The sequence below is a fragment of the Aristolochia californica genome, unplaced genomic scaffold, assembly GCF_029961685.1.
Source record: "Aristolochia californica isolate CCGP_79_NKW_82.1479 unplaced genomic scaffold, dmAriCali1.0.hap1 SCAF_1, whole genome shotgun sequence".
Taxonomy (NCBI): Eukaryota; Viridiplantae; Streptophyta; class Magnoliopsida; order Piperales; family Aristolochiaceae; genus Aristolochia; species Aristolochia californica.
The window spans coordinates 10,216,221-10,238,336 of record NW_027181770.1 but is presented as its reverse complement, the minus strand read 5'-3'; the positions used below and the strand labels follow the sequence as shown (position 1 = coordinate 10,238,336).

The 22,116-nt window shown below is 37.9% G+C and overlaps 2 protein-coding genes across 2 annotated transcripts; both read left to right on the top strand.

Moving 5' to 3' along the window:
* The first annotated feature begins 1,407 nt into the window (after window positions 1-1,407).
* LOC137959878 (polygalacturonase-like) lies at window positions 1,408-2,857 on the top strand. The gene is made up of 4 exons (XM_068807287.1): window positions 1,408-1,836; window positions 1,917-2,206; window positions 2,304-2,532; window positions 2,639-2,857. The coding sequence occupies exons 1-4, from the start codon at window positions 1,408-1,410 to the stop codon at window positions 2,855-2,857; spliced, it is 1,167 nt and encodes a 388-aa protein (XP_068663388.1).
* Window positions 2,858-17,856: 14,999 nt separating this feature from the next.
* On the top strand, window positions 17,857-18,357 carry LOC137946106 (uncharacterized). The gene has a single exon (XM_068792289.1). It carries the CDS (start codon window positions 17,857-17,859, stop codon window positions 18,355-18,357), a length of 501 nt encoding a protein of 166 aa, XP_068648390.1.
* The last annotated feature ends 3,759 nt before the right edge of the window (window positions 18,358-22,116 follow it).

Here is a 22,116-nt window from a genome sequence, read left to right as displayed (position 1 = left end):
TCTATTTCTCTGCCAACTGAAATATGCATGTGACATCCTTGCTCGTGCTCAGTTTCTTGACAACAAGCCTGTTCACACTCCTATGGTTGTTTCTCAGCATCTATCCTCTGATGGTCAGTTATTTTCGAATCCTACTCTTTACTGATCACTTGTTGGTGCTCTTCAGTATTTGACCATCACACGTCCCGATATTGCTCATGATGTCAACTCAGTCAATCAGTTTTTACACTCTCCCACTGATGACCACTTTCTTGTTGTCAAGCGCATTCTTCGATATGTCAAGGGTACTCTCCATTTTGGCCTCTCCTTCCATCCATCTGCAGCTCTTGGATCTTTAGTTGCTTATTCTGATGCCTACTGGGATAGATGTCCTGACACTCGTCTCTCTACCTTTGGTTACTCTATTTAGCTTGGTAACAACTTCGTTTCCTGTAGTGCCAAGAAACAACCTACTGTTTCTCATTCCAGCTGTGAGTCTGAATATCATGCTCTTGCTCTCACTGCCACTGATCCTATTTGGCTCATGCATCTTCTTCGTGATCTCAAAGTTTCTCTTCCCCAGCGGCATCTTCTATTATGCGACAACAAAAGTGCTATTTTTTTTTTGCTCCAATCATGTTGCTCACAAGCGGGCCAAGCAAGTTGAGTTAGACATCCACTTTCTTTGAGAACTTGTTATTGCTGGAAAACTTTGCACTCAATATGTGCCCTCTCACTTACAGATTGTAGATATATTCACCAAAAGTGTGTCTCGGCCTCTCTTTCAATTTTTCGATTCAAGCTACATGTCAATCCTAATCCAACGCTTAGCTTGTGGGGGGCTGTTGAAGATCGTGTGCCTTAATCTATCTGATTGAGAATAACTACTCTATTTACAGGCTTCCTTACAAAGGCCCTTGACCCTCAATTACAGGAGATCATCAAGCTCCATTCTTCCATTTATTGTACAATCATATCAATTGTAAAATCCCTTCGATTATGTTGTAATCTATTATAAATATCAATTGAACATACTCACCCAGATGAGAGAGCTGAATTTTTTTTCAAATATTCTCAGCCTAACTGTGAAAGAATGAAACCAGGAGGAGTTGGGTGGTTTTCTATCTAATCTCACTTCGCCTATATATATCTTTGACTCTGCTGATGTGGGTTGGTGAAAGACAGTCCAACACGTTAATTTGTTTGGATTAAGACCTAACGATCGACCATTCAAAAGTAATGTCAGTGGAATGAAGATGGTCCAGAGTCTACATTCTCATCGAGAATTCTAGCTCAAACTCTGGTTCTGGCTGCTGCTGCTTAATCATGGAAAGTCAACTCAGAAGCTATAAATATGAGACAGACTTCTGCTGCATTAATCGACCAACTCATCTCTTCCAATTAGAAGTGTCTCTTTCTCTGTCTGAGATGGCGAAGCTCAGATATTTTTTCGTCTTCTTGTTCTTCACCTTCTTCTTCCCCCTGGCTGTTTATGGGGATTACAACGTTGTCCAGTTTGGCGCAAGAGGCGACGGTAAGACCGACTCGGGTAGGGCATTCCTTAATGCATGGCAAGCAGCTTGCTCGTCGGTCAGGCCGGCGACGGTTTACGTGCCACGAGGATCATATTTGATCAAGCGGATCATCTTCGAAGGTCCCTGCAGAAATAGCAGAATGACCATGAAAATGGACGGTACACTGGTGGCTTCCACCAACTATGCAGCATATGGCAGCGGAAACTGGGTCCTGTTCAACAGGGTCAAGGGGCTTATCATCGACGGCGGAACACTAGATGGCCTAGGGAAAGGTCTGTGGGCTTGCAAGACTGCCGGCAGGAACTGCCCTCAACTCGCTCGGGTTGGTACCTGAACCTCTCTTAGTCTCTAAAAAGGACATGGTTATGGTTTACTTATAACTAATGCTCGTTTCGATTGCAGTCGTTAGCCTTCAACGGTGCCGAAGACGTCCTCGTCAGGGGCCTGAAGTCAATCAACAGCCAGTTTTTTCATGTTGCAGTGAACCTATGCAAGAACATCAGGTTTCATGGGATTCAGCTCTTGGCTCCTGATGAGAGCCCCAACACGGACGGAGTCCACGTCCAACTGTCCACCGGCGTCACCATCGTCAACAGCGCCATGAAAACCGGCGACGACTGTATCTCTATTGGGCCAGGAACCAGGAACATGTGGTTGGAGCGGATAGTATGTGGCCCTGGACATGGAATCAGGTAAGAATGACAGTAAGAATGAATATATAAAAGTTAATGGCCGACTCCAGTAAAAGGTCACCTAACTTTCTCGTGTATGAAATCGAATCTGTGGCAGCATTGGGAGCCTGGCTCAGGAATTCAAAGAAGAAGGTGTCCAGAACATAACAGTGAAAACGGTGGTCTTCAGGGGAACTCAAAACGGGGTGAGGATAAAGTCCTGGGGAAGACCGAGTACCGGATTCGTGAGAGATGTGCTCTTTATGAACCTCGTTATGATAAACGTTCAAAACCCGATCATAATCGACCAAAATTACTGTCCCGGAAACAGAGATTGCCCCGGCAAGGTACAGCCCGGCCAGATACGTCGTTTTCGATCTTCCGAAATGAATTTCATAAATTATTTTACTTTGATTATAAGATCCTTCCGCTAACAATATTGCCGACCTTCAGCATTCCGGGATTAAAATCAGTGGAGTCACTTACAAAAATATCAAGGGGACATCCGCGACGCCGGTAGCTGTAATGTTCCATTGCAGCCAAGCTAACCCTCGCAGTAGAATCGGGTTGAAGGACGTGAAGCTCTCCTATCAAAACAAGCGAGCTCAGTCGTCATGTATATTTGCAGACGGATCCGCTAGTGGGTTAATTGATCCACCTAGTTGTCTTTGAGCAGCGAGGGTAGTGAGGAATATCAGGAAAAACGGGAGGTAGATGAAAAAAAATTCTGCTACGAGCTAACATGATTAAGATGATCATGTAAATCTTTTATTATTTTGTAACTATAAATACATGTATCAATAAAAGTAATACCATCAGGAAAATATGAACCCTTCAAAGCAACAATATCCACCATTGTAGAGGCTTGGATTTATTTGTTTAAGCAAATCTGAAACCCATCACAGGTACAGGGAGACGGTATTCAGGAAAAGCAATTCAGTGGACCAATCCAGTCGCTGCCGTTGGTGTATTCTTTTTCTACTTGCAGTTTCTTGTACAACTCTGCCATTATAAATAGGGAATTTTACTTTACTACTCATTTTTCTATAAAATAATAACACAAATAACCAACTTTTTCACTTAATATCACAAATACCCAATTCTAACCGTTTAACTACATGTGTATAGTCAAAGTGACATACTCTTTGATTGCATACATGGTAGCACATCAGCACCTGAATAGTCTAACAACATGTCACTTGCCACATCATCGAGAAGCCACTTCATCCTCCATGTAGAATACATCAAATAAATATTTAGAAAAAATAATATTTAAGATAAAATTTTGAAATATTTTAAAAAACTATATGTTTTGAAATTAATTTAAATAAAATAATATTTTTAAAAATTGAAATTTGAAAAAATTGTATAAATATTTTATTAAATATATTAAATATAAAAATTATAAAAAAAATTAAACATATTTAAATATTTTAAAATTATTTTTAAAATTATAAATTTATTTAAAAAATTACTAAAATATTTAAAAAATATTAAAAATATTATTAAGAGTTAAATAAGATTTTGAAAATATAAATTAATTTTTATATATTTTTAAATATTTGGTAATAAAATGTGTACAGATAAATTATTTTTTATAACACTAAAATAATTTTTTCAAATAAAGTTTTCAATTAAAAATTTTTAATTGATAATAAAAGGAGTTAAATAGGTAAGAATAATTTTTTAATTAATTAATATAAAATTTATATTTTTTTATTGTAAAAAGGATGGTAGAAAATTTGTACCAACAAATAAGAATTTTAATTTTAAAATTTATATTTTAAAAAATACCAAATATTTTTTAAAATTAAATAACATCTTAAACTAAAATAATTGCATTAAGGTATTAAGGTATTAATCGAGTATTAAATAAAATAAAGTATTAGTTATATTAAAAATATTTTTAAAATAATTAATAATCGTATTATATTTTTTATTATATTAAAGTGAAGCTAATTAAATGAAATGTGTAAGTTTTTTTAAACCCATAAATTAATATTTTTATTTTTTAATTAAAAAATAACCCAAATGGATTGTGAAAGAAATTGGTAGTTTTATATGCATATATATATATATACACACACACACTTACTAACTTAGACTCTTGCATGAAAAATGTCTATTGTTTAAAGAGAAGATTTGAGACTTTCAAACAAAGGCTTTACAAAAACGAACTACTTAATTGATGACTTTTACAAAATAAAACTCTCTTCTTCATAAGATTTTCTGTCTTGTTTCTTCTACTTTTTCTTCTTTGGTTTTTCATAAAGCTGAAAAATGGTAAGATAATGATAGAGAGATAAGGAGAAAGAAAGATAATAATGTGTGGGAAATTAACAAAGAAGAAAAAAGTGAAAGGGAAGGGGGAAGCAGAGGTTTCAAAACAGAAATATGTTTCTCTCATTACCAATAAAACTGATCCCCCACAACTAAGCCAAAAAGTTCTCCAACATCCGAGAAAAAGACAATCTCCAACAAAGAAACTGAAACCCCAAACTAGCACAACAAATCAAGATGATAAAGTTCAGATGACAAGAACCAATATATCCAAAAAGCCACTTTTGGAGTAAGAAACGAGATTCCAACAGTTCCCAAACACGAGGAATAAAAGGAAAATTCAGACAAAAGGGAGAGTTTCTTATCGAAGTATTGATGGGATCTTCGCTTCAAACAATACGATTCGAGAAAATGGAGCTCTCTAAACCTTTTGATTTGTGGGAAAAAGGCGAAGGAAACACAGAGTGCTGAATCTAAGGATCGAGAGGTGGTGAGTTAAAACATTAATACAAAACACTTATAATGTAAAACACAATAGAACAGTAAGAGCTAAAAAAATAAAAATCAACAGTAGGCAAGACACTGAGAGATATTACCTTTGATAAATGAGTAGGAAGGAGCTCCTAAAACAGCAACAACATGAGGCATTCGTTCAATCTAAGATAAATAATGGAATATAGAATATAAAAATAAAAAACTCAGTGTTAGGTTGGTGACGAAAAAAAAACCAAAAGATTAAGAATAAAACAACTTACCCCTTTCTATCATTTCTGTCGGCGCGGAAGAATTTGGAGGAAGAAATTGAAGAGGAAGAAGATTAGAGAGGAAGAAATTGAAGAGGAAAAAAATTGGAGACTGAGACTAAGAGTAAGCAATTGGAGACTGGGATTGAGATTAAGGAATCAAAGAGGGAGAATGAGGAATAAGAAGACAAAATCTCTCAATTTTCTCTAAATTGCCGCCTGACGAGCACCATTTCTCTACTCCCCATGATTCCCGAGAGAACGAAAGACGAAGAGACAAACTTGAAGAGTCGACCTCCCACTCCCACTACCGCTTCCTAACTCCTCGAGTCCCGAGCCCTCGTTAAGTTAAAGAGCCGGCTCACGAGCTTTCGAACCGAACCATGGTTCGGTGGAGCTCGGCTCATTAACTTAAACGAGCCTCATTTAAATCTCGTACTTGGCTTGAGATCCAGATAAATCGAATCAAATCGAGCCGGAACCTAGCCAAGCTTGAGCCGCTTGTGAAATGGCTCGGTTCAATGCCACCCCTAGTTCTTCTGCTCAGTTCTTTTTCTTTAGACACATTTGCATGTATTATTGAGACAATTACTTATTCTCAACTATTCTTATATATAATCTCATAGATGTCTAGATAGACTATTGCATTAGATTGATGTTCCTTTCAAGAGTTGCATCAGACGTACTTTTAAGGATTGTTGTAGCCTCTTGAGTATTAAAATGCAAGAGGGCATCTTAAGTGCTTGGTGTTTATTATTAAGATGCTTGGGGTTTAAATGAGCTGAAATTTAGAAGCATACAAAGTTCTCTTACAAATATTAGGAGATAAATTCCACTTTTAAGTTTTTAGAAATGTCAATTACAAATGGATCTTGGGTGTTGAATGAAACCAAAAGAAAGCTTGGAAGATTGAAGATAAGTGCTCTTAGTATTCATTGTGGAGAGGCCAAACGTGCTTTATCATTAATTTTTTAAAAACATTTAAGAAAACTAATAGTTCTTGTCTAATAAAGTTCATGATGGCATAAGAAGATTACAAATCATTTGTACTTTTTTCCTCTAGTTCAAGTTGTAATTAAAATAATATAATGCATTTGGGATGTTTCATTTTTTCTTTCTTCCTTTCATAAGGGGCTTGTTGTATGTTTTTGTTCTTAACACTTTTATGTTTTTTGAGATGTCAACTATAGATGGATCTTCGTGTTGAATGAAACCAAGAGAATGCTTGAAAGCTTGAAGATATGTGTTCTTTGTACTTATTGTGGAGAGGCCAAATATGCTTTATCATTGAGTGTTTAAAATGTTTAAGAAAACTAACAATTTTGTATCTAACAAAGGTCGTGGTGGCACAAGAAGATTACAAATTATTTGTACATTTTTCCTCCAAGTTGTGATTAAACTAATATTTTGCATTTGGGATGCTTCATTTTTTCTTTCTTCCTTTCTTAAGGGGCTTGTTGTAAGTTTTTGTCCCTTCCACTTTTGAGTTTTTTGAGATTTCACTTACAAATGGATTTTGGGAGTTGGATGACACCAAGAGAAGGCTTGGAAGATTGAAGATAAGTGCTTTTAGTATTCGTTGTAGAGAAGCCAAATGTGTGTTATCATTGAATTTTTTAAAGGTTTAAGAAAACTAAGAGTTATGTGTCTAACAAAGTTCATCGTCATAGAAGAAGATTACAAATTATTTGTACACTTTCCCTCTAGTTCAAGTTGTCATTAAACTAATATTATGCATTTGGGATACTTCATCTTTCTTCCTTCCTTTTTTAAGTTTTTGTTCTATATGTAGTGATGTTGGTGTTTTTCTTCTATTTTATAATGTTAGTTTTTAATTGAAATGAGTTTTCATTCTCCTTCATTTGTAAGGTCTCATAAGGATAAACCTAGAGCAGGGAATGCATGAATAGGTTTATCAAATTTTATAACCAATTTATATCTTAATTGCACAAGTAGTAATTAAAATATAATATGATTATTAACCACAATACTAAGGATTTTTATATAAATTGGTTCACAATTAATATTTCAGATTGCTAATCAACTTCCAAGGAGCCCTTATCTTGGAATTGTCAGCCAAAAGACATCTACAATATAGAGCCTCAAGACACTCAATTTACAACACCAACCCAAACACCTTGGGACTTATGGTCGGTAGCTCCTAGTAGGGGTGGCATCAAATTGAGATGAGCCCGAACCTACTTATGTTCGAGCCGAGCTTGATTTAAATATTTTGAACTCAAGCTCAAGCCGAGCCCAGGCTCAAGCCTAAAATTGTTATCGAGCTCGAGCCCAATAATATTAACTGAATTCGAGCCAAGCTCGAGCTTCAACATTCATTTAATTTTTTTTCATAAAATACATGTCAAATAAATTGTATATAAAATTATGCATACATTTTACATAAAATTGAGCATACATTTTACATAAAATTAGACATGACCTCTACATAAAATTGGGCATGACCTCTACCTAAAATTGGGCATAATAGTGGCATCGAATCCAACTGAGTCCAAACCTTCCTATGATCGAGCCGAGCTTGATTTAAATATTTCGAACTCGAGCTCAAGCCGACCCTAACCTCAAGCCTAAAATTGTAATCGAGCCCGAGCCTAATAATTTTAACAAAGTTCAAGCTTAACCTACATTTAATACTCTAGATACAATATATGTCAAATAAATTATATATAAAATTATGCATACATCTTAAAAAAAGAATAATAGAAGAGGTTCAGGATTGAATCTCGATAATGGATTAGAACGCACCAATATTAATATTTTTTACCCCAAATGTTGTCTAGCTTATTTTGTAATTTTTGAATCTGGCCATAAATTTACTATGATCTCCTTAGTGCCCCTGGTTGAAAATTTATATTCTAGGAAAAACTAGAAATGTTTTTCCTTTGATACATATTTCCAAAATGTCCTTTAAATAAAATCCTATTACTATTAGTGACTTACTAGAAAATTATAAGAAATATTTTAAAGTTATCTTAGGAAAGTTAAATGGACCTCTTTTTGCCTCTTCTAGGAAAATAAATAAATATTAATTATGAATCGAATATATTACTATACTTATTGATAAATTTTTACTCAAATAAAAAGTCAAACACAAAATTGCTATGAAAATTGCCGCTTGCTAAAAGTATTACATCATCAACTGTCAAATACATATTCAAAAATTTCTATACGGTTTTCTAGCCCATCTTGGTAGGAAAATCTTACTTAGAAAATTAAACGACTTTTTTAATAAAAATTTTCAATTAGAAAAATGTTTCCAAAAAAATTGAGCCACTAATAGTCCCTAGAAACGTATTTCTACTAAAATTGTCTTCTCAATATTTTTTGAAAAAACCCATTAATAGTCCCTAGAAATGTATTTCTACTAAAATGTTGGGAGGAGAGGGGGGGGGGGGGGGGGGGATGGGATGATGGCGGCAATAGAAGCGGTGGTGACGGAAATAGAGGCGAAGGCAGACGAGGGGAGGAAGAAATCGAATGAAGAAAATGGAACCAAGCGGCGAAGGCGGCCAACGATCAGCAGTTGACGGCGATAGCAGCGGACAGAGGGACTCAGCGGAGACAAGGGGAGGAAGCTTCCCCCTCCCCCCTTGCCCTTGCTCTCGCTCCCGATTCCCCGACTCTTGAGCCCATTAACGAGCCGGCTCGCGAACTTTCAAACTGAACCATGGTTCAGTCGAGCTCGGCTCATTAACACAAACAATCTTTATCTGGATCTCTAATCGAACAGAGCTGAGCTCGAGCCGCTCGCGAACCGGCTCGATTCGATGCCACCTCTAGCTCCTTGGTACTAGCAACTTGGACCAAAATAAGGGATTTAACAACATTTAATTGAAGTTGGCGGTTTTGCAAGGGCACTTGGACTTAATATATCAATATACCTCTCGTAAGGAAGATATAAAAATAAAGTACTAGTTGATTACTCTACTCCTATGGTCAATCTACCAGCAATATAAGTATTGAAAATCAATGCTCTTGAATGCTTTAGAGAGGTTGGCTATATGGAAATATTTTTAAAATTCAAGTGAAATAATATAAACGTTAAGATCAATAATGAGTTCACCTTCCACAAATTAAAGAAAAAGTATTCGATACAGATTTAAAGCTCAGTGCACATAAATAATTAGCTCTAAATGGTAAACGTCATTAAAAACACCTTTTTTTTTTTTTTTTACTTTTGTTGTCACTAGCACTTTGAAAAATCACTTGGGAGCATGTGTCGCGCATGTGTCTTATCTTCTCCACTCAATTCTTCCCTTAATCTAGTTCGGCTTCGAAAAATCTGCCTGCTTTTAAGTTTTAATATGATTGCTTCATTCCTCCTATTCCAATTCCCAACTGGAGCAAATTACTGAGAAACCATGGCCTGGTAGGTGTCTAATTTCTCCGCTCAAAGTCAGCAATTCACGCTAGTGCGTTAGTTATATTCGGTTGAAGACAACTAATCTATCTTCTTCTTTACCCTGTGAAAGCCTCCAAAAATGTAGTTTAATTCATAAATCTACTGTAACTGATAGGTTCGTGCTCTTTTAACTGCTTCTGTGACGACTTTTGGATGCTTATTTCAAACATTTAAATGCTGATAAAAGCTTCAAGAAACAAATACGGTAGATTATGCTGGTTGACATTCTGGAAGTTAAGAAACAAACTAAGCTATTCATCCTCTTAGTCACACCATTATGTTGAGGTTTTCCAAGAATGGTCTTTTTCATCCTGGTTCCATTATCAGCACAGTACTGTATGAAATCATCATCTATGTATTCTCCCCTATTATCTGACTGGAAGCACTTCACCTTCAAATACGTCTCATTCTCAACCATTGTTCTCCATCTTTTGAATGTATTAAAGACATCAGATTTCCTTTTCAGAAAATAAACCATACTTTTCTGCTTACATCATCAATAAATATCACATAGTAGTTAGAACCACCAAGGAAAGTAAAAGTTGAAAGCCCCCACACATCAGTGTGAACCAACTCTAATTTTGTTGTCTTTTGCTCCTTTCCAGCAGCAGAATAATTAACCCTTTTTTGTTTGTAAAAAACACAGCCTTCACACAAACTATTGTTTACAATTTTCAACCCTAGTTTATTCCCTTTGGATTGAAACACTTTCATCCCTTCTCACTCATGTGACCGAGCCTATAATGCCACAAATCAAAAGCAGTAACAACATCAACAACTGCAATTGTGTCTCTTCAACTGGAAGTAATGTAAAGAGTTCTAGTTTCAACTCCTCATGCTACAACCATGACTTTCCAGGCATCACCATTAAAAGTCACATTATGACCTTCATCAACAAGATGCCCTATTGAGATCAGATTATGCATAGGTTTTGGTACATGTCTCACCCCAAACTCACATTACCAGTACCAACAATATCCGGAGGCTCTCTATCAGCAAGATCCACCTTCCCGTGATCTCCCGCAACATAGTCCTCCATGATCTTGCGACGTGCGGTGCTTTGAAAAGAAGCTCTTGAATCTTACACCCAATAGTCTAGGGCTATCAACTAAGGAGAGTAAAACATCTTGAACCTCTTCATTCACCGAATTTGCTGCATTGTTTTTTTGTTTATCCTTCTTCGGTGCTCTGCAATTTTTCTTTATGTGACCAAACTTGCCACAATTCCAGCATTCTACATTCCTTCCGAATTTGGACTCGCTTCTACCATGCCTTGATTTTCCTCTACCATTGCCCTTGTTGGAATTCCTTTCGAAGTTTCTGCCCCTAGTATTGACACTTAGGGCAGAATTAGATGTCAATGATTCTTCGGAGTCCTTTCTATGAACTTTCTCCGCAAGAATGATATCCCAAACATCATTAAAAATCAACTTCCCTTTGCCTACGGAATTGTTGACCACAACCCTCATAGGCTCCCAACAATTTGGCAGAGACGCCAAAAGAATTAAAGCACGAACCTCATCATCAAATTTAATGTGCACGGAGGTCAATTGATTGACAATAGTGCTTAACTCATTCAAATGCGATGCCACATATTTATTTTCTATCATCTTTAAATTGAAGAGTTTTTTATGAGATGTACATTATTATATGTGAAAGACTTCTCATACATGTCAGACATAATCTTCATCATCCCCGTTGTGGTTTCTCCGACACCACGTTGTGAGCACTTTCTTCAATAGTGTTAATCGGACTACTCTCAACACCTGTCTATTGACGAGATTTCACTCATCATCTTTCATACCTTTTGGTTTCATATCCAGAAGTGGTGCGTGCAACTTTTTATTGTATAGGTAATATTCGATCTGCATCCTCTAAAACGTAAAATTCATACCATCAAACTTGTTGATTCCATGTGTTGATCCTTCTCTGTCAGCCATTGCTCTCAATCACGAACCACAGCTCTAATACCACTTTTGGAATTAGACGCCCTAATTCCAAACGAATGAGAACAATAATAATAAACGTGGAAGAAAAAAAAGTAAGCACGAGAACAAACAAGATTATTAGAGGTTCACCTCAAGGTGAGACTAGTCCTATCATACACATTTACACGTGGTTTTTCTCTAACATCTCTCGGCCGCAACTAATGATGTTCCTCAAATTGATGATAAAACCCTAATAGCGATGACCCAAATACAAAGAGGAAACTAGGGCAACCATGGTACAGAGTAAAATTCTTAAACTACCCTTAATGAAACAGTGTAGGGGGTTGATTAGGCTCCACAACTTAAAGCTCCAATTTGGTCGCAATTTTCTTAATCAATCACATTCTTACTGAAGTATTGCAAGGTGACTCCCCTTACTTTTTTCTTTATCAAAACAATCTTTCTTACACTCAATTACAAATTTTTGGATGCTTATGTTTGTCTTTTGTATGTGTTTACACCCAAAATAAGTTACATCCCTGATCATTACCTTGCGTTTTCAATGGCTATAGTTATTGTTGGAAGACAGAGCCCAAGCCCACACGACCAAGGAAGGCTCACATATCCAAGTGTATTAGAAGATGGGCCAAAGCCCATAAGACCAAGGAAGACCCATGCAACCAAGAGATATAGAAGATGGGTTTAAGGCCCATAGATAAAGGAGAAGGCCCATAGGCCCACGTACATTGATGGCAGGATGGAAAATAAAGGGTCATCTCATAAATATGACATTGATGTAATCAATTTAAAGTTTCAGGGCTAAAACCCTAAACCCTAAACCCTAAGTTCAGGGGTATTATTATAATATAGTAGTTTCATAAATTTATAAATAGAGCTTCAGGGGGAGGGTTTGGAATAATCGAGTCCATAACCCTTCTTCCTCCAGTTTTCTCTCAATGGGTTTCTCTCCCCTTTTCTCCACGAGCTAAATTTCATGGAGTCCTAATGTAATTAAGTTAAAGTTCCAAGGTCAAAACCCTAAACCCTAAGTTCAGGGGTATTATTGTAATACAGTAGTTTTGTAAATCTATAAATAGAGCTTCAGGGGGAGGGTTAGGAATAACCAAGTCCATAACCCTTCTTCCTCCAGTTTTCTTCCAATGGGTTTCTCTCCCTTTTTCTCCATGAGCTAATTTCATGGAGTCTCAATGTAATTAAGTTAAAATTCCAGGGTTAAAACCCTAAACCCTTAACCCTAAGTTTAGGAGTATTATTATAATATAGTAGTTTCATAAATATAAAAATAGAACTTCAGGGGGAGGGTTAGGAATAATCAAGTCCATAACCCTTCTTCCTCCAGTTTTCTCCCAATGGGTTTTTCTCCCTTTCTCTCCGTGAGCTAATTTCATGGAGTTCTGAAAATCAACATGGTATCATAGTTTTGATTTTCAGGACTGGTAGCTATGGTTTTCAACTTTCAAGAAACCCATTATTTTTTCTTTTCTCATATTGATGCTTTTTTTTTATAGTGTCTAGAATTCCCTTTTTTTTTCTACTATTACTCTGTTATTTTGGTTTTTCCCTCATGTCCGAGTTGATTCTCTTCTACCATTCTCTGTTTGGAGAAGTATTTGCAGCACTATCCTCTTCCTTATTCTGGCCTACGATAGTGCCGCCATCAAACTCCAAAGCGGCGTTTGTTATTCTGTGTATCATTGTTCCAGCAGACGGATCCTCTGTTCCAGCAAACTCAGCCAGAAACCTGCTGGCGGGACTAATTCCAATATCATGATCGGCATCGCACTACTGCTGCTCTATTTATCTTCCTGGAATATTGCTGGTCGTCGTCGTCGTCTGTTGCCCCGGGAAAGCTCTCTGGTTCTGTTTCTCGTACATGGCAGAGATTAAAGTTACGAGTCCATATCATCATTCCTGGGCCTTATCAAGGCGTCGCTTCCGTTGAATTCCATAGCCGATGGTGCGGCATCCTCGTCAAAGACTCAATTTTTTTTTTCTGTTAATTTCTTGCCAAGCTGAGAACAGAGATGAACGATGACTGTTCCAACCTGTTCGGAATGCGCATTGCTGTTCCACTTTGTTCGGCTTACGGGGAAGACGACCCACCATCGCCGGAGAAGACGACTCTGCACCCGAGAGAGAAAAATTCTGCAGCATGGTTTTTACGGGAGGATGATGACGCCGAGTTGCCATCTCTGGACTTTTTCTGCCAAGAATCCTTCGGCGCCGAGAAGGACTCACTGTCTGTTGGAAAGATCACTTTAGGTGCTTGCTATCTTCGGAAAGATTTTTCAAAAAGTTTCCTCTGCTTCCGCCGAGCTTTGTTTCAACCGATTGATCCGTTGGCTTTCCGCTTATTGCCATTCCAACTGATTTTCTCTGCTCGCAGGGAAGAGACTTTCCATTTTTGGATGCCGAAGACGATGGAATCTTGCCAAGACGCTGCCTGATTGCTCAAACCAGCGGGTTTCCGTTTCTGGACGATAAATCAGGAAATCAGTGCATGGGGAAGAACCACTGTTTCCGCTTAAAGCTTGTCCTAAGTTAAGAAATTTTATTATTTCAGCGTCGGGTTCAGCGCAGCAAGACCCTGACTCGCTTGAGTCAACTCGGACTAGCGATCCAGTGTACCAGCAACCCGAGGGTCTTGGTTATGGCCAGACCGAGTCAACTCGGACCAACTCGGGTCTGGATCAACTTGACTCGGGCCACTTATTTTCTACTTCAATATACATACCCAAAGTTTTTTTGACGCGACTCGATAAATTTTTTTCTCTGGTTGGATTATTATTTTTGAAGAATTGACAGATTATTTCTTAGTCAACATATTATTTGGTACAAATATGTGCATTAGATTATTTTATGGGTCATTTTATAAAGATTATTTTGGATCGTGTTAAATGGGCCTAAGCCAAGCTGATTTCAGCTGTTGCTATTGTGTCTTTGTTGATGAGACATTATTATTGAAGAAGAGGTAGCCTCATACCATTATTTATTTATGCCCCCTTCAAAAATATCAAAATTATTTGTGGTTAGGAGTCCATGATGAAGGAACTTCATCCCCGTCAAAAATATTAAATTTTTGTTATTGGGAGTCCATGACGGAGGAACTTCATCTCCGTAAAAAAATTCAAAATTATTTGTTATTGGGAGTCCATGACGGAGGAACTTCACCTATGTCAAAAATATCAAATTTATTTGTAGTTGGGAGTCCATGATAGAAGAACTTCATCCCCATAAAAAATATCATTTTTTTGTGGTTGAGAGTCCTTGACGGAGGAACTTCATCTCCGTTAAAATATTAATTTTTTTTGTAGTTGGGAGTCCATGACGGAAGAACTTCATCCCCGTAAAAAATATCAAAATTTTTGTGGTTTGAAGTCCATGACGGAGTAACTTCATCCCCGTAAAAATATCAAATTTTTGTCATTGGAAGTTCATGACGGAGGAACATATTATTATTTTTATGTTACTTCCCCCCATTAATATCATATATTACTCTACCACTTGAGAGTCGTTGTCCTGTGGAGGGACACGGTGGTGGAGGAGGACACTTCAGAGCAATGTCTTAGCGGATAGGAGTGATTTACTCTCACTAATATTATACCAGTTGGGCCTCATGAATGAGAACACCAACGTGAGGGAGAGTTGGAAGATGAAGGCATATTATACAAAAACTATTTTATACATCATTTGCAGCAAGTTGGGAGTTCATGTTGTCCTCTCACCCCCAACTTGAGGGGGAGTGTTGGAAGACAAGGCCCAAGCCCACACGACCAAGGAAGACTCACATATCCAAGTGTATTAGAAGATGGGTCCATGCCCATAAGACCAAGAAAGACCCATGTAACCAAGAGACATAAAAGATGAGCTCAAGGCTCACAGATAAAGGAGAAGGCCCATAGGCCCACTTATATTGATGGTGCGATGGTAAATAAACGGCCATCTCATAGAGATGGCATTGATGTAATTAAGTTAAAGTTCCAAGATTAAAACCCTAAACCCTAAACCCAAAATTCAGGGGTATTATTGTAATACAGTAGTTTCATAAATCTATAAATAGAGTTTCAGGGGTAGGGTTAAAAATAATCAAGTACATAACCCTTCTTCCTCCAGTTTTCTCCCAATGGGTTTCTCTTCCTTTTTCTCCATGAGCTAATTTCATGGAGTCCTGAAAATCAATAGTTATGAACATAAAGGCTATTGGTTCTTTCATCCTCATAGTGGGTGTATGAATATTTCTTGACTTGCCATGTTTGATGAAATACAACTGTCCTTTACCACTCCTTTCAAGTTTTCATTTTCTCCCCTCAGGTCAACTTACTAATTTATTTATGACAAATTCTTCAAAGTTTCCCCATCCTTTCCTACCCCTACTCCTATTTTACAACCAAACCAGCCTATTTTGGATGACATTGTTGTTCTACACCCTATTGATATGCCAATTTTATCTCCCTCAGTAAACCCCCCTAGTCCTCCTTCAAACTCCAATGCCCCTTCGCTATCCATGACCTCTCCCCAGCCCCCTCATCCTAATCTGCTCTTCCTCCTCATTATGTCACACTTGAAAAAAATGATAAATTTGAGGTTGTGCTTCCGATTTCTCCTCCACTAAGTATCAATGTCCATCCTATGGTTAGTCAAGGTAAAGGTAAAAATATACCCTCTACTGCCCTTCTTTGCTAGTGCCCATATCTTACAAAGTTGCTCACCTTCTTCTTCATTGGAAACAAGCTATGAATATAATACTTTACTCTCAACTATACATGGGAGCATGTTCCCTTTCACCCAAACATGCATCTTATTGGCTCAAAATGGGTCTTTCGTACCAAGCAAAAATCCAATGGTTCTTTGGACAAATTTAAAGCATGATTTTTTACTCAAGGCCATCAATAAGTTGATGGTTTAGATTATGAAACATTTTGTCCTATTGTTCATCCTCAAATTATTCAGGTTGTACTTGGCTATCTCCAAATTTGTTTTTTTTTTTTTAATTTGACATCAATAATTTCTTCTTAAGTGAAGATTTACAAGAACGAGTTTTTTATGAAACAACCACCTAGTTTTGAACATCCTAAATTTCCATCTCATGTTTGCAAACTCAAAAAAGCCCTATATGGTTTCAAACAAGCTTGTCGAGCATGATTTTATTTTTTTAGCTCCCTTTTACTCTACTTTAGTTTTCAACCATGTCAAGTCAATCCTTCTATATTTCATTTTTCTCTTCCAAAGAACACTTGTTTTTACTCATTTATGTTGATGATATTATTCTTACTAAAAATAACTCTACTCTCTTCTCTAATTTTCAATAAACACTTTTCTCTGAGTTTTTCATTAAAAACTTGGCTCATCGAGCATGATTTTCTTGTTTTAGCTCATTTTTATTCTCCTTTAGTTTTCAATGAAGTCAAGTCAATCCTTTTGTCTTTCATTTTTCTCTTGCAAAGAACACTTGTTTTTACTTGTTTATGTTGATGATATTATTCATACTAAAAATAACTCTACTCTCATCTTTAATTTCAATAATCACTTTTCTCTAAGTTTTATGTTAAAAACCTTGGCTCGTCGAGCATGCTTTTTTTTGTTTTAGCTCCTTTTAGCTCCTTTTTAAGTCAATCCTTTTGTCTTTCATTTTTCTCTTGCAAAGAACAATTGTTTTTACTCGTTTATGTTAATGATATTATTCTTACTAACAATAACTCTACACTCATCTCTAATTTTCAATAAACACTTCTCTAAGTTTTTAATTAAAAACTTTGGATGTCTTCAATTATTACTTTGCATAAAACTAATCTATGGCTCCAACAGTTTGTTATTTTCTCGACAAAAATATCTTTTAGATGTCTTATCTTCTATTCATACTCCTCTCACCCTAAATTTTAAGACAAACATCTCCAACCCTCCCTTGTCAAATCCTACACTTTATTGAAGTCTTTTTGGAGCTCTTCAATATCTCACTCTCCCTAGAGTGTACCTGGATTAACATCCCGTGATCCTCAATTGCCTCTGATTTTTCTCCCGATCTTCTTCCCTTCAACACCATGATTCATATGGTCAACGTCAAGCTTTCATCCTCCAACTATCTCCTTTGGAAGAGTAAGTTTCTTCCTCTCCTTGACAGCCAAGGATTGCTGGGACATGTGGACGGCACTCTTGTGCCACCCACCACCTCCGTTTGACCCTCCCACCTCTCAGACGCCATGACCCAAGTATCTGGCATGGAAGGCAACAGATCAGCGTCTTCTTAGCTTTCTCCTATTGTCTCTTTTCGAAGAGTCTATGGCTAAAGCCATCGGGCTGACCACATCCCGTGAGGTGTGGATTGCCCTTGAAAACACCTTCAGCCACCGCTCCAAGGCCCATGAAATTCATTTCAAAGACGATCTTCAACTGATGAAATGCAGCACTCGTCCCGTCAGCGCTAATGCTCGAGCTTTCAAGGGCCTATGCGACCAACTCCATGCCATTGATCATCCCGTCGATGGCACCGATAAAGTGCACAGGTTTCTTCACGGTCTCGGCCCCAACTTCTCGAGTTTCTCCTTTGCTCATATGGCGCAAACCCCTTTCCTCTATTTTTCGAACATGGTATCTAAAGCTGAGAGTTTTGAAATTTTTCAAAAATCTCTCGAGCCTTCAACGACCTCCACTGCCGCATTCACTGCAAATTGGGCTTCTTCTCCTCATTTCGGAGGCTCCTCTCACCCAAATAGTGGTCGTGGAAACGGTCATGGCCGAAACTCTAGTCACGGCCAGAGCAGCCACTCCAGCCATGGCTAAAGCAGCGATTTCTCCCCACGGCCAGGGCCGTTCCAACCCTAACCACCGTTGCCGACCACTGCATTACTAGATTTTCTGTGAGAATGACCTTTACACAGATTGTTGCTGGCAACGGTATGCTCGGCACGAGCAATCGGCGTAGATCATGGAGTCTTTCGCCTCATCACTCTCCCTGTCCAAAAATAATGACACATCTGACTGGTTCATGGACACAGGAGCTTCGGCCCACATGACTTCTGCCCATTCAGCGTTGGACAAATTTGTCACCTACAAGGGTAAGGATGGTGTAATTGTAGGGAATGGTGCATCCCTACCTATTACCCAGACGGGTCAACTTTCCCCTTCACCAGATCTTAAATTGTTAGATGTTTTAGTTGTTCCCCATCTCACTAAAAATCATTTGTCCATTAGTAAATTAACGAATGATTTTCCTTTATCCGTTACGTTTATTAATGATTTTTTCACTGTTCAGAATCGCCAAACGGGAAAGGTGGTGGCAACAGGTAAACGTGATGGAGGCCTGTATGTGCTAGAGCGTAGAAATTCTGCCATTATTTCCATTCTGAAAAATAAATCTTTTCATGCTTCAAATGATTTATGGCATGCCCATCAAGGACATGTGCATCATTTTGTTCTTTCTTTATTAAATAAAAATGGTCAGCTTTATCTTACCTCCTTACTACCATCTCCTAAATTATGTGATACATATCAACTTTCCAAAAGTCATCGTTTACCTTATTCTCGAAATGAAAAAAGGTCGTCTCATGTGTTAGATCTAATTCATTACGATATATGGGGTCCTTCACCAGTAACATCAAATTTGGGTTTTGTTTACTATGTTTTTTTATTGATGATTATTCTCGCTTTACTTGACTTTATCCATTGAAATTGAAATCTAACTTCTACGATACCTTTCTTCAATTTCAAAAGTTTGTGGAAAACCAAAATTCCACTCATATAAAAATTTTTCAAAGTGATGGTGGTACAAAATTTACTAGCAATTGTTTTAAAAACCACCTTCGTACTTCTGGAATTCATCATCAACTATCTTGTCCATATATCCCTGCCCAAAACGGTCGCGCCGAACGAAAACACCGTCATGTGATTGAATTCGGTTTGGCGCTGCTTTTCCATTCCCACATTTCTCATTGCTTCTGGGTTGACGCTTTTAGCATTGCCGCCTACATCATCAACCGCTTGTCAACACCACTTCTCGGAGGTAAGTCACCCTTTGAAATTCTATATGGTCTTTCTTCCAATTGTGAAAATTTTCATCCCTTTGGATGTCGTGTTTATCCATGTTTAAGTGATTGTATGCCTAATAAATTGTCTCTGCGTAGTCGTCCTTGTCTCTTTATGGGATATAGCTCATCTTATAAAGGGTTTCATTGCCTTGATCCCATCACCTATAGGATATATATCACTCGACATTCTCAATTTGATGAGACTTATTTCCCATCCTTAGTTTCTTCACAAGCTCAACCACTATCCTCTCTCCAATTCTCAAATTTTCTGGAACCTAGTTCCTCTCCTACTGTCATACCCCTATCTCTTTCGGCGCCCCATTCTCGGCACATTACTCAATCCGGCTCCCGACCGTATGTTATTTGTACTGATCTCGTGGATGAGTCTTTGCATGCCACTAATTCTCTTACAAGACCACCTTTGCCACCCATAGATCCTAGTCCACCTAGATCCACTACTCCAGTTGTTTTTATTCCGATGGGATCTCATCCTATGCTCACACGAGGCAAGGTTGGTATTTTGCAACCTCGCCACTCTGCTGATCTTTCTTACTCTGGATTTTCTGGTCTTCTTTATGCTCTCCTGACCTCCACTGAGCCTAAAGGGTTCAAATCTGCTACAAAGAATCCTGGCTGGCTTACCGCTATGGATGAAGAAGTTTGAGCTTTGCAAAATAATCATACTTGGATTGTGGTTCCTCAACTAGCTCACACCAATATTGTGGGTTCTAAATGGGTATTTCAGACCAAATATTTGCCCAATGGCTCTATTGAACGTCTCAAAGCCCGTTTCGTGGCCAAAGGTTTTACACAAGTCCCAGGTCTTGACTACACCGACACTTTTAGCCCTGTCATCAAAGCTACCATTGTTCGTGTTGTTATATCACTTGTTGTTACCCACCGATTGGCTTCTCCGTCAATTGGATGTCAAGAATACCTTTCTCAATGGTCATCTTATTGAACAAGTATATATAGAACAACCTCCTAGGTATATCAATCCTTGCTTCCCTCATCATGTTTGTAAACTCCAAAAAGCTCTTTATGGTCTCAAACATGCACCCCATGCCTGGTTTCAGCACTTCAGCTCCTTCCTCACTCATCTTGGCTTCTACTCCAGTCGTGCCGACACTTCCCTTTTTGTCTTTCACAAGCACTCTAATATTATTTATTTACTCCTCTATATTGATGATATTATTGTTACGGGCAATAACTCCTCTCTTCTTGGTAGTTTTACTTGCAAACTTCATTCTGAGTTTGCTATTAAGGATTTGGGGTCTCTCAGTTACTTCCTTGGTCTTGAAGCTGCACCTACTACTGATGGTCTATTTCTCAGCCTGCTAAAATATGCGTGCGACATCCTTGCTCGTGCTCAGTTACTTGACAGCAAGCCTGTTCACATTCCTATGGTTGTTTCTCGGCATCTATCCTTTTATGGTCAATTATTTTTGGATCCTACTCTTTACCGATCTCTTGTTGGTGCTCTTCAGCATTTGACCATCACACGTCCTGATATTGCTCATATTGTCAACTCAGTCAGTCGATTTCTACACTCTCCCACTAATGACCACTTTCTTGCTGTCAAGTGCATTCTTCGATATGTCAAGGGTACTCTCCATTTTGGCCTCTCCTTTCGTCCATCTGCTGCTTCTGGATCTTTAGTTGCTTATTTTGATGCCGATTGGACGAATATCCTGACACTCGTCTCTCTACCTCTGGTTACTCTATTTACCTTGGTGACAACTTAGTTTCCTGGAGTGCCAAAAAGCAACCTACTGTTTCTTGTTCCAGCTGTGAGTCTGAAGATCATGCTCTTGCTCTTACTGCCGCTGAACTTATTTGGCTCACGCATCTTCTTCGTGATCTGAAAGTTTCTCTTCCCCAACGGCCTCTTCTATTATGCGACAACAAAAATGCTATTTTTTTATAGCGCCAATCCTGTTGCTCACAAGCGGGCCAAGCAAGTTGAGTTAGACATACGCTTTATTTGAAAACTTTTTGTTGCTGGAAAACTTCGCACTCAGTATGTGTCCTCTCACTTACAGGTTGTAGATATATTCACCAAAAGTGTGTCTTGGCCTCTCTTTCAATTTTTTCGATTCAAGCTACACGTCAGTCCTAATCCAAAGCTTAGCTTGCAAGGGGCTGTTGAAGATCGTGTGCCTCAATCTACTTTGATAGAGAATAACTGCTCTATTTACGGGCATCCTTAGAGAGGCCCTTGACCCACAATTACAGGAGATCATCAAACTCCATTCTTCCATTTATTTTACAACCATATCAATTGTAAAATCCCTTCGATTATGATGTAATCTATTATAGATATCAATTGAACATACTCACCCCGATGAGAGAGCTGAACATTTTTTTCAAATATTCTCAGCCTAACTGTGAAAGAATGAAACCAAGAGGAGTTGGGTGGTTTACTATCTAATCTCACTTCACCTATATATATTTTACTTTGTTGATGTGGGTTGGTGAAAGGCAGTCCAACATGTTAATTTGTTTGGATTAAGAC

Coding starts and splice junctions, on each gene's coding strand:
- LOC137959878 (XM_068807287.1), top strand. CDS start 1,408: ATGGCGAAGCTCAGATATTTTTTCGTCTTCTTGTTCTTCACCTTCTTC. Junction 1,837..1,916: donor ACTGCCCTCAACTCGCTCGG/GTTGGTACCTGA, acceptor TTTCGATTGCAG/TCGTTAGCCTTCAACGGTGC. Junction 2,533..2,638: donor ACAGAGATTGCCCCGGCAAG/GTACAGCCCGGC, acceptor GCCGACCTTCAG/CATTCCGGGATTAAAATCAG.
- LOC137946106 (XM_068792289.1), top strand. CDS start 17,857: ATGGCTAAAGCCATCGGGCTGACCACATCCCGTGAGGTGTGGATTGCC.